The sequence below is a fragment of the Strix uralensis genome, chromosome 9 (assembly GCF_047716275.1).
Source record: "Strix uralensis isolate ZFMK-TIS-50842 chromosome 9, bStrUra1, whole genome shotgun sequence".
Classification (NCBI taxonomy): domain Eukaryota; kingdom Metazoa; phylum Chordata; class Aves; order Strigiformes; family Strigidae; genus Strix; species Strix uralensis.
Window position 1 is genome coordinate 22,568,904 of NC_133980.1, and position 12,448 is coordinate 22,581,351.

Genomic DNA, 12,448 nt, shown 5'->3' on the forward strand with positions numbered 1-12,448 from the left:
AAGTTACTTCAGGAACAGAGATTAATCTTATTTTTAAAAAAATAAAAGCAATAAAAAACTACCTGCAGGCATTAGAATCTTCAAAATCAGTACAGCTTAATAAACCTTATTAATCACAGAAGATACACAAGCCCAGGAACACACAATAAGTTTTTCAAAAATCTTCACAGTCAAATGACGAAATGCCTTGGATTGAGTAAGTCACTATCTTTTCAGCAATGAAAGCACAGATAAAAGACAAAACTGCCTGGAAGACAAATTGCAAGAGGAAAATTAAGAGGACTAAGAAGAAACATGAACAACAACTATCTGAAGAATATTAAGTATATCTGAAACAGATACATGAAGAACTACTAGCACATCCATAAAACCGATGGTTTTCAACTCAATTTGCAGCAGCACAGGGGGCACAATCTGCAGGCATAAAGGACAGCTCAGAAAAACCAAGGCATCATCAAATCTAAAGTTTAAATAGTCACTCATGCTTTCCTGAAGACTGCACATAGCCTATAAACAAGGGGAACACAACTGCATTATACCCACTGATGTTAGGATTATTTTCCTGGTACTCTCCAATTCAGACTCTGTGTCTACACTCGAAACAAGGTGGGAAGGGAGTTTTGGGTCAGAACATTCCTCTGATGAAGAGACAGAACACAAATCTCAAAGGACAGCAAACAATTAATGTATGAGAAATCCATTTGCGATTAATAGATAGCATTGTCCTAAAAGCTCTGATAAAAGTGAAGAGGAATAAAGCTAATAGACTGTGAATTGATTATGATTTCTCAGAAAACTGGTCTAACATCAGAGTGGTCAACAAAAGATTAACAAAGTGCTTATACTAAAATAAAGCAGAGTGACAAGGCTGTCTTTACCTGCTTAGTTTAAGACACACAGGTTTTGTTTTGATGCCATCATCTCTGTAATGAAACATGAAAAAAACAAAGGTACAAAGGAAGGCAGCCTGTAGCAAGGGGATGAGCAGCTGAGAAATTGCACATGGAAAAGAAAAAACCCTCAGGGATAAGAATCCTTTCCCAGTGCCCAGCCAGCCAAAACAGGAGAGCACAGCAGGGAGAGCAGAAGAGTGTGGCAGAATCAGACACGGGCAATCTCTGCCTCCACCACCTTGCCCACAGGTGAGCGAAGACTAAAACTGCCCAAAGCACATCTCCCAGCCAGCCCTGGCTGCCAGCAGCTGTGGGGACTAGATCCGCACAGCTCCCGCTGCAACACTGAAATCTGTTGTCCTGAAAGTCCCAAGCAAGAGCTTGAATGCAAACCCCATGCAGAGAGGCCGTATTCTTGTGAGAATCGAGGGCTTCTGTTGTGCAGACTTCACCTCCTTGAACAAACCTTAATCACCAAACCAAATTTAACATTTACAAGAATATAACATCTGCACATTAGAAACAAAACCCTCTCTCTTTACTATTTCTACAAACAAAATAAGGTGTATTTCAGAATTTAAAAACTGTTACAGGTGTTAAAACACAGTTCAGGTCAGTACACAACTAACCTATGGAAAAATCCTAGGAGCAATTTTTTTGGCTTTAAAAGACAAGACATGCCAATCCAAACACATCTGCAGTGATCTGTAAGGCAGCCTGACTCAGCATTAGCAAGCTACGAAAAACGAACAGCAGAGAAATGGATTAATGAGCGTTTGTTGAGCTGAGAAGGGTAACATCCTGAAATTTTAAACAACAAAAAAGAATTTGCTAAAAATAAGTAAATAATTCACCTGATCTACTGCTACAGATTTGTCCTGGTTTTAGTTGGGATAGAGCTAATTTTCTTTTAGTAGCTGATACAGTGTGTTTTGGATTTAGTGTGGGAGTAACGCTGATAACACACTGATGTTTTAGTTGTTGCTAAGTAGCACTTATCCTAAATTGAGGATTTTTCAGTTTCCCATGCTCTGCCAGCAAGCAGGTGCACGAGAAGCTGGAGGGAGCATGACCAGGACAGCTGACCCAAGCCAGCCAAAGGGATAGTGCATAGCAGAGGACCTCATGCTCAGTACATAAACTGGGGAGTTGACTGGCAGGGCAAATTGCTGCTTGGGGTCTGGCGGGGCATCAGTCAGCAGGTCGTGAGCAACTGCACTGTGCATCACCTGGGGTTTTTTTCCCTTTGGTTTTATTTCTCTCTCTTTTGAGTCTACCCCTTTTCATTTGAATTATTATTATTATATTTTATTATTACTATTGTTATTATATTTTATTTTAGTGCAAGGTCCTGCACACAGGTCAGGGCAATCCCAACCACAAACACAAGCTGGGTGATGAGTGGATTGAGAGCAGCCCTGAGGAGAAGCACTTGGGGGTATTAGTGGATGGAAAACTGACTATGAGCCAGCAATGTGTGCTCGCAGCCCAGAAAGCCAACTGTGTCCTGGGCTGCATCAAGTGTGGCCAGCAGGGTGAGGGAGGGGATTCTCCCCCTCTACTCTGCTCTCGTGAGACCGTAGAAGGAAAAAAAAGAAGAAAAAGTGGCATAGGAATAAGAGAACAAGAGGTATACTCTATATATTTTTTAAAAAGTGTTTCTTAAAGCTCTACAGAAATTTTGAGCTAAATAATTTATGTACTGTATCTCAAACTGTCTGCAACTGCAATGCCAGACAGTCCCAAGCAATGGTTCCAAAAAAACCACTACTGAATTCATAATAGACTAATACAACGTAAACAAGCTCACAGGACTGTAAAATGACTGCAATATCTGAAGAGGTAGGAAAAAACCCACAGAAAATTGTGAGTCACCAGAAGAAAACACTGCACAATCATCTTCAATTAGCTCCCCCAACAGTCTTCCACAGACTTTCATGCAGGGAAACTATCTACACACATGGTTATAAGAGTTCAACTGCAACAGAGCTGCTAGCAGTCACACTGGCACATCACTGATTGCAAAAACCCAAATAGTTCTGGTCACTAAGGAATACACCCACTCCTTGGCGAGCCTCTTGGTCTAGAGATAATTCCACCTTCTGGGCCTCCACAAGAACAAGATACAAGGGGAGGACTGGTGTCTGAAGAGTGCTTAAGAGTTGCTTCTCCTTTGTGGCCTGACACATCTTCACAGAACAAACCTATAGGTCTCTCTCACACAGTCACAATGAATAAAGTTTAAATCCTTCCTCATTTAATATTTTAACCTCATTTACTTTTACAGCCCCATTCTGGTGATAAACCCAAGTATCTCAAGATAGCAGGACTCCATGGTATGTAGAAAGACAGAGGCATTACCCACATTCTTGAAAGAAACGTAGGTCAAATTTGTTTAAATAACATATCACTATATATAACATACAAGTCATGTTCTGGAGGAACCTATTTGTGGCATTATTTGCAACTAGTGCAAGAGTCCACTTTGGCCAGAAGCAGGACCAGGAAGGATTTACCTACAGCGCAGGTATTCCAGCAAAGATAGCTTAACTATTAGCAACAAAACAGAGTTTACTCCTAAATTAAATATAGAGAGAGGGAATTAAGATCAATGCATTAGTCTAGGTAAAGACTGACAGAAATATTAATTACTGCAAGCATAACCTTTTCCCTCTTACTGAGAATATTAATTTTCCTTTGCCGTTTACCATCCATTCAAAACTCAAACAATTAAGGACAGGTACATACCTATAAGACTGTCCCTACAAAGAGTCACTGACCCTTGAACATGTTTAAAATAATTGCAATATGTATCACTGTAATTATTAAAAGACTGAAGCACAAATTTCAACACTTTCAAACTTTCTTGCAGGTATTAGGACCAAAGATTTTAGTTGGATTTTGAGAGAAATTATGTTAAAATGCTTACTATTTTCTAGTCATTTCCTTCTCTCTAGAATTTAACCCAACACTGTAGTATAGTAAGGATTTGTAGAAGCCTAAATAATAACTTGCTGTTAGTTTTTGCAGAGTATCAGGCTTTATTTACAGTAGCCTTCAATCATATATTTTAACAGCTCTCACTAATCTCTGCTTAAATACAGTTCAACTAACCATCACAGATGAAACCAAAGTACATACTTAAAGGAGATTTATGAAGTTCTGTAGCCTGCCAAGTAACTTCTACTGGTCAAATCCTGCCTGAAACAAGTTAACCTGACCTATATTTAAAACAGATATTAAAAATGATTGCTCTATTTTTGTGTGAGAAAATAAGACTGTCCCATAGTATCATTCTCAGGTATTCATCATGTCTCCTCCCCCTTCAAGGGTTCATTTCTGGACCGGTACATTACACCACCACTTTCAAGAATCACAAAAAGTTATTTAAATCTCCAATAACAACATAAAAAGCATCTTTAACAAGTATATTTACAAGTAAACTGTATATTTACAGTTAGTTTTCTTCATTCACCACTAAAATGTACACAGCCTTGGATATATTATTTGTGGGTTGTTTTTCCCTTTAATCCTAAATTCAGATCAAATTAGTACTTTCAAAAAACCCAGAGAGACTTCTCATTAGTGGAAAATCTGACATGCTTATGAGCTTGAAGGCAAAATTCAGGAAGGTCTCCTTTTGATTTTGTATGCTGGTAACACATGACAAAAACAAGCTCTGCATCAAGAATTCTAAAGTTGCGTCTTTTCGCATATAGTTAGTTGTATAAATCAGAAAAATGCAGTACTCTAATTTTTTTTTTCTTCCACTGAAGAAATTATATTCTTAAAATATGAAACATGAGCAGTTACTGTTTGTTGGTAAGGAACAGTAAGAGATGGTAAGGAATTCCGAGAGATGGTAAGGGTATGTATTCTGTCCAGAAACAGCCAGAAGCTTATATTATCTTTTCACTGAATAACCTGGGGTTTTTTCCTGCTTCTCTTCAGAAATTAAGTTCTGGAAAAACCAAACTCGCCCATTTTTTCCAAAGACTTCACATATCCCAGCTCCTCTCAACATCCCACTGGCAGTCTCTGGGCAAGGGGCTGCGGGTGCAGCTCACCCCCAGTTCTGCTTCGCGGTGGAGACAGGGGGACGGTGGCAGCTCTGTGCTGCCACAGCTACAGCATTGTAAGTTGAGGAAGCACATCCTGCTGCGCAAGTGGAAGGGCTGAACAGGGATGCTACACCCTCGTGGCTCCCACCTCTGTTCCACCTGCACATCCCTGCTGAGCATTCAGCACTGGCACAAGGTCCCTGGAGACCCCTCCCCGACCAACCCAGCACCCACAGCACTGCAGCTTGTCTGGAGCGAGGGGCCGAAGCCAGCGGTGGCAAGGATACCGAGCTAAACCCCAGACACTTGTACAGCTGTATTGGGCCACCAAGCAGGGATGCAAACAGCAGCAACCACACCAGAGGGGCTGGCATTATTAAAGCAAACAGGCTTCCAAGAGGGGCTATGCAGCAACACCGCAATCACCTCCTGCAGGCCATCCTCATAAAATAAGAGCTGCCCATGGCACTCAAGCCAATAAAATAAAACTCTACTGATTTGCCTTGTGGAGAATCCTGACTTCTGTTTCCTGTGACTCATCTGTAAAACCAAAAGCTCCAGTGCAAAACAAGATGACAGAAAGCAGAAGGAAATTATTACTGGAAAAGCGAAATGTCATCTCCAGACATGCTGAAATACCAACACCCAAGCCTGAACCATGAAGGCAGAGAAAGTATTTAAGAGGAAAAAAAAAAACAACTCCCCACACCTTACACAGAACCAGCACCCTGCCAGGAGAGCAGCTGACATCCTAAAAAGCAGTGGCAGATATCAAAATTATTTTTATTGAAAGACAAGCCTGAGGCACTGACCAAAGTATCAAAGTATTTAGGGAGGGAAACTTCAAACCAGAAGAGAAGCTCTGTGTTCAGGGTCTGCCTGAGAGCCAGGGACTTCATGATTCTGCAAAATGCCTGAAACAGGCAGGCTCAAAAGAAAGTCTGTAATTTATGCTTGCCACAGGGTTAAACAGCCAGTAGAAAGAGATGCTTTCCCACTGTAGTTTTAGTCCTCTTCTGTTGACTGTTTCTTTCCTTAGGCTTTCAATAAACAGAAACAAAAATAAAATGAAATAAAGGTATTTAATTTGTTGAAAAAAAATTATTGTTCACATGCATTCAATTAAAAAATAAAAGCCCACAGTTATTGTTAAGTAAACTTTACAGAGATTACACATGGCATCTTAACTGCCAACTTTTAAATCTCCTTTTAATTTAGTTTATTCAAGGTAATTTCAAAAGATAAATCCTTGAGGCACCCTGGGGAGTCCCACCTTCAGGCTTCTGCAGTCAGACACAGCGGTTCTAACACACTGGAAATCCTGTGCTTGCCCAGTAATTGGGTTCTCATGTATTACACCAATTTTCCGGGAAAAAAAGAAAGAAGTTCTTCAGGCATACTTGCAATCTCCTGTTCCTGAGCTGACCTAAGGGCTAAGCAAGATAATTAACTTTGACAAGGTCCTAAATTATGCCTTTTCCCCTCAGTGTGAGACTGCAGGACCACAGCTAGATTCTGACACATCCGCTACAACACGCTTCAACCTAGCTGCAGTGACATCCTCCGCCTCTGTACTACAGGAACTCCCCCAACCACTGCATTTACAATCCCTTTGCACTGCTCTGGGCATTTTACACCGCACATAGTAAGAAGGAAGACCCCAACCACTGCAATCTTCTCCCCTGTCAAAAAAGAATAAAGTATCCCAACTTGCATTCACTCTGTTTGTACAGAAGTAAACTGTCTAGTTTTAGTCAACAGCATTACAGATAATATTTACAGAGACCAGAAATAGAGTCCACAATCTAGTACAGGTCATTTTTCCATTCTGCGGTTTTTCTGACAAAGCAAAACACTGAAGTCTTTTAAGAGGAAAACCAACATAATTCCATTTTAGAACACTTGAACTGAAGTCTATCAAAACCAGTTCTCCTTTTGTCCCTAGTTCTTAAGTTTTAAATTGTTTTAGAACCATGACCATTTACATAAACAGACAAAGAGGGGAGAAATAAAAACATGTGTGGAGTGATAAATACTATAAGGAAAACACTTCTTCACTCTTTTGCATAGATCTGGCCCCAAACATGAAACAAGAGGGAAACAATGACAATTCCCAATAAAACTTAAAGCTGCCAGTCATATCTGGTTTGGAAATCAACCACTCACCCTACCCGATGAGCTTCCCAAACAAAAACTCTCTTCACTATAATTATCCACCAGAGACATCGTAGTATGCTTTTAGTAAGCAATGGAACATTTCTGGAGTTTTAATTTTTAGCGCTGTTTTCTATACTATTTAAAAATTAAAACACATAAAACATTTGAAGGCATTTGCCATTGAAGAGTTTCTCTCTATTGCTGATCTGGTTCAGGTTTCAAACTGTACAATTTATCAATAGCTAAACTGAATTTGAGAACACAGCTGGCTCCCAGTCTTTTGCTTCAAAGTCCAGACCACACAGTTATATAAAAGATACCTAGAACAATTAAGACTTGCACTTTTTCATCAAGTATAAACTTCTTTTAAAATGTCTTCTACGTGCCTGTTAGAAATGGTAAACAACCCTGACAAAACTATGAACAGGTTTTGGAATATTCTAGTAAGTTTTCAAACATGTCTCAAATATCATTCTCCTGTCACCCACCAGGTATGTTCAGAAACAAATCCTGACACATTATTTATGTAAATAAATACCCATAGCTTCAGTAAAGCTTCTTGAAGAAGGTTCCCTTACCCTACTGCTCCAAGTGAAATAGCCAGGCAGCTGGCTGGCACCCCAGGCCAACAAGCCTGGCACCTGAAGCAGTGGGAAGCAGCATAGGAAAAGACCATACTCAGACCCCATGCCTTCTGCTCCTGTACAAGGGCATGAAGAGCAGAACTGGTCAAGTCCCCCATTGCCCAAAACCTACATGACAGAGGACTCCAGCAGCAGGAAGGAAGGTATCTTAACAGATCCACAGCAACTACATCATTTTGAAGAATGACTATTACAATTAAAAAAAGTCCTTTCTCCAACTGTTTGGCAAAGTGCAGACTGCTTATATGTCTCCCTCTTCTCAGGATAAGGAAATGAAGAAGATGCAGCTGGCACCCGATCCAGCAAGCCAATCCAGCACACATTGTTTCACAAACGTACGCTGACTGCTCCACAGAGCTGCCTTCTGTATCTCTGGTACCACGGCACTGCAGACACAAGGCAGAGGGTAGCTTCTGCTCTGGTAAAGTGATCCTTGCCACCAGTCCACGTCCATCCACTGCAACTGTTGGTGGGACAGAATACTTTTAGCACTCAGAGATGTTGGTTACTGCCAAGAGAGATTTTGGGGGAAACTTTCTTAGTGATTTACCCTGTAAGTTAAACAGTGTTAGTATCCATGTAAAGCACCAGCCTTGGGAGGAAAAAACAACACAGGAAAGCAGACTAGTTTAGATCAGAACTCAGAAACCACAACAGAAAAGAAAGGGACCAAGAACAAACATCAAAACAGGACACAGTTTTCTATCGGTCCTGGGTCCATCCCCAGCCTACCAATACTGCAGATTCTGAGGTCCAATACTGGCTGTTTTCCCCCAGCATCTCTGCTTGTGTCTAAACCCAAGATGTGACAACTATTAGCTCTAAAACAATTGCCTTGGGACTTTGTCTTACAGGGAAGGATGTACTTACATTAGGACTGCTGACACTTACAACACCCATCACCTCCACTTCATCGTGGCTGCAGAAATCACTGCTCATAAAGCAGCTGCAGACCCTTTACAGCACAGTCTATTAAAGTAAACCAGCATCGATTTCTGCTTGACTGGGCTGCAAACTCTGCTGCAAGCAATTCCTGAACCTCACAGCTCAAACATGGGACAGACTGTAATCTTGTCAGCCATTCCAGCGTGGGCTGTTTGTAATATGGGGTCAGAACCTACGGAAAACCAGCTGAACTTAGCTTTCACTATTCCATTCACTTCAGAATCAGCTACAACTCACCAGTCTGGCTTCAAACTGCTTCAGTTCCATGTGTGGACAAGAGGGGATAAAATATCAAACATTTACAGAGCGATGTTCTGCCCTAAAGCAGAAGTTTAAAAAAGGAAGATAGGTACCATTATGCATTTCATGCTACTGTTTCACTTTTCTAAACAAATTTAGCACAGAAAGGAAAACACATTTTCAGCATTCACTGCTTAGACAAGCAGTAGTATGTTTTAAAATGACCAGCCATCCTCCAAAACTGTGTGCTGCTTGCTAACAGAAAATCAATCTCACAACAGCATAAAACATCCACTTCCACTCCAAATGCTTCAAGAGGTAACTCCCATCAAACAAAACAAAAAACAAAAAAAAAAATGAAAAGAAAAAACCAACTCAGTGGCTTGGGCATTTTCCTGAGTCTAAATGTATAAACTCTCATTTTCATATTGCATGATCTGACACAAATTAGAAAGCAGTGTAAACAAAATTTTTCTCCAGGCAGCTCAGAAGGGATCAAAATTGGAAACCAAGTTTTACAGTCTGAAGGAAAAGAGAAGCAGCATATTGCTCTCAGAAAAAAGCTTTATACATGAAACAAGACAACATCACTACCACTTTGTGCAATGGTGAGAATAAAATCGCAAGGGATGTGTGCCTCTGAACTATGTCATGTGCTAAAAGGAACAGATTCAGTTCAAGGAAGGACCTTCAACACAGCAACAGGAAACAGTAAATAGAGATCTACTAAGTACATAGTGTCTATCTCCTGGGGAGATGGACACTTAAATTTTCTGTTCTTCAATGCTCTATGCAGTACAGTGCTCCATATCATGCAGTATCAGAGGGGCTCACAGACCTTTTCTGAAGGATGTTCTGTAATTCCTCAAGTGGGGGTTACTGCCTTACTGAGTCAGCTTGTGGTTCACCATGTGCTAGTACTTGGTCCACTTTTATCAAAACAGCATTTTTATGTATTTATATTACTCATGGACACTGACCAAAGATTCTGCTCTAAGACAGTACTGAAACTACACTCCCATTGACACTGCATTGCAAATATATCTTTAAATTTTTGCATGCTTGTTTCATTAAAAGCTCAAGTTCAGAACCAAGTGTTTTCTTAGTTTAACGTTAAGCTAGTCAGGAGAAGACTAAAAATTTACACCTGTGTTTAATTTGAAAGCATCTCATCAAGCACTTGTAGACTCAGGTAGCAGATTGTTTTGCAGATAGAGGGGAAAAATTGGTTTTGGCTTTTAGACTTTGGTTTGGTTTTTAAATTCTTCAAACTCCAGCTGGTTTCCATAATAGTTTTATATGGTGATAGAAAAGAGTTTTGTCTTTGCTTTGGAGATGGTCTTCGGTCTGAGTTTGAACTAGGCTGTCTACAAGCTGAAGCTGGTAGTTGTTAAAATATCAGGCTTCCTGTATGTCAAACTCCTCAGTTCCTGCTAGCCTGTATTGCAGTTCTCATTATGTAAAAATTTTTATATGTATTTTGGTATTGGCACTAAGTTTCATGATGGCTACTTGCTGCAGCTTAAGTGCTTTTTAAAACACCCCCTCAAGCATCTTTACCTCCCGGAATTCCTCTTGCACAAATGTTATCTTCTAATTAAGTGGAAAATAACTTCCTCTTCTGATGAAATGTGATTCACTCTCCTGTATGCCTACCTCCTCATCTCTAAATAAAGCTCATTTTTGTTAACAACTCCGTTTCATATTTCTGCTGAAGTTCCTCTAGGACCTTAACCCTATACACAATTCATAACCAACCATGTAACGTCAAGGGCAGAGACATAAAGAGCCTAACAGGCAAAACAAGCTGCAGTCAGACCCACTGGCATGTACCCATAGGAGACTGAGAAAGCAGTTCAGAGCCACAGGTCCATGTATTACATGAACATGAGTTTAAACACACAAAAAATAACAACACAGAACCACAAAGTTTCTTTTCCCTTTCTCCTCCCCCCCTCATTTTAAGTTGTCCATCATATGAAAAAGACACATTCTAAATCTAAAGTAATTCTCTGGTTTTGGTGTTTTCTTTTTTTTTTAACTATGCAAAAAAAGCACAGATCGGAAGGGCCACACTCTTACATTAAAACGTGATGCAAGACAACAACAACAAAGAATGTTATCCTATACTACGGATAGGCATTTTTCCCTGCCGTCTAACAGCAACTAATTACATCCGTGTGTATCAATACGTATTAGATTTACCCAAAACATCACTTTACCTAGCAAATGTTATCATTGATGAACCAGGTGATACCATCATGTGGCACAATGCTCATTTGTCAACACACACTAACCTGCATTCAGCACCACCTTCCTGCTTCGTCATCAGTAAATTATGGCCCTCTGGATTAACCCATGAAGCACAACCTAATTTATCTTTTCCTAAACAAACCAGCCACTTGTGATGAGCAAATTCAACTGTTTAAAATTTCCTCATGTGCAGGTACAAATAAGGAGAAGTGCCAACACTCAACTCTCTCACAGCAGTTTTCTCAATCCCGTCTGGTCTGGTCTGATGCAGTGTAAAATACCAATTGCAGCAGTTTTTACTCAAATGTGTTTTGTCTGCTTTCATGGAAGGATTCAATCACATTCAATTACTTAACTGTGCTACAAAATTAAGATTTTTTTTCTGAGATAGCCTGATTTGAAAAGTCTCTAGATTGTATAAATCCCTATATGGCACACAAAACTATTTTTATTTTTACATTTATTTTCCTATTTTTGAAAAGGAAACACCACACACCAAAAAACCCAACAAATATTTAAATACAGAAAGAATGCTTAAACAACATGCAAGCATGGCCATTTTTAAACACACCTATAGACTACTATACATAGAAAACAAAGGGGGAGGACACTTACAGAATTGTAGACTGAGGCTCAAAAAGGCTAATAAGGCTGCCAAAGCCAGCAAGAACAGAAAACGGTTTCGGAAAAGCATTATTATTCGTTCTGCTTTCTCTTCATGGTTTCATCTTCATATATCAATGGTTCCTGAAAACAACAAAACATTGGCAAATACATTTCAGAGGTGGCAGCATCAGCTATAGCAAAGAAAATTCAACTACCCTTTTGACAGTGTCAAGTTATTTTTTAAGGGCAAGCATAGGCAATTCAAATTGGCAACAACAGTAACAATAAACTGTCCTCATGCTAGTTACGAAATTAACTGTATTTCCACAAGACAGAACTTTCAAGTAAATAAAAAAAATGCGATTTCCCATAAAATTTTCTCCTGCTAACACAGGGTTAATGATCACGTCATAACATGGTCAATAGTTCTTTAACAAAAGTCTCTTGCCCCTGTGCAAAGGAAATCACAAGATTATTACTACTTAAAGGCTCTCAAGAGCAATTTAGGAAATCAACCCTAGAAACAAAATGATCCTGTAACATGTTAAAAAGGTACACACACACACTTAAACCCGTGTTAAAAAATAGTTTCTCTAATTGGTAAAACTAAAGAACTGGTAGTCCTTTTACTGATACAAAGTTCACAAGT

At 39.7% G+C, this 12,448-nt stretch overlaps 1 protein-coding gene across 4 annotated transcripts in view; it reads right to left on the reverse strand.

Moving 5' to 3' along the window:
• Positions 1–12,448, reverse strand: part of PXYLP1 (2-phosphoxylose phosphatase 1) — a 61,328-nt gene that overhangs the window by 31,337 nt on the left and 17,543 nt on the right. For all 4 annotated transcript variants that reach the window (XM_074877720.1, XM_074877719.1, XM_074877721.1 and 1 more), the window contains exon 2: positions 11,809–11,940. In XM_074877720.1, coding sequence (XP_074733821.1) covers positions 11,809–11,887 — 79 coding nt within the window. In that variant the 5' untranslated portion in view covers positions 11,888–11,940. The remainder of the gene's footprint in view (positions 1–11,808; positions 11,941–12,448) is intronic.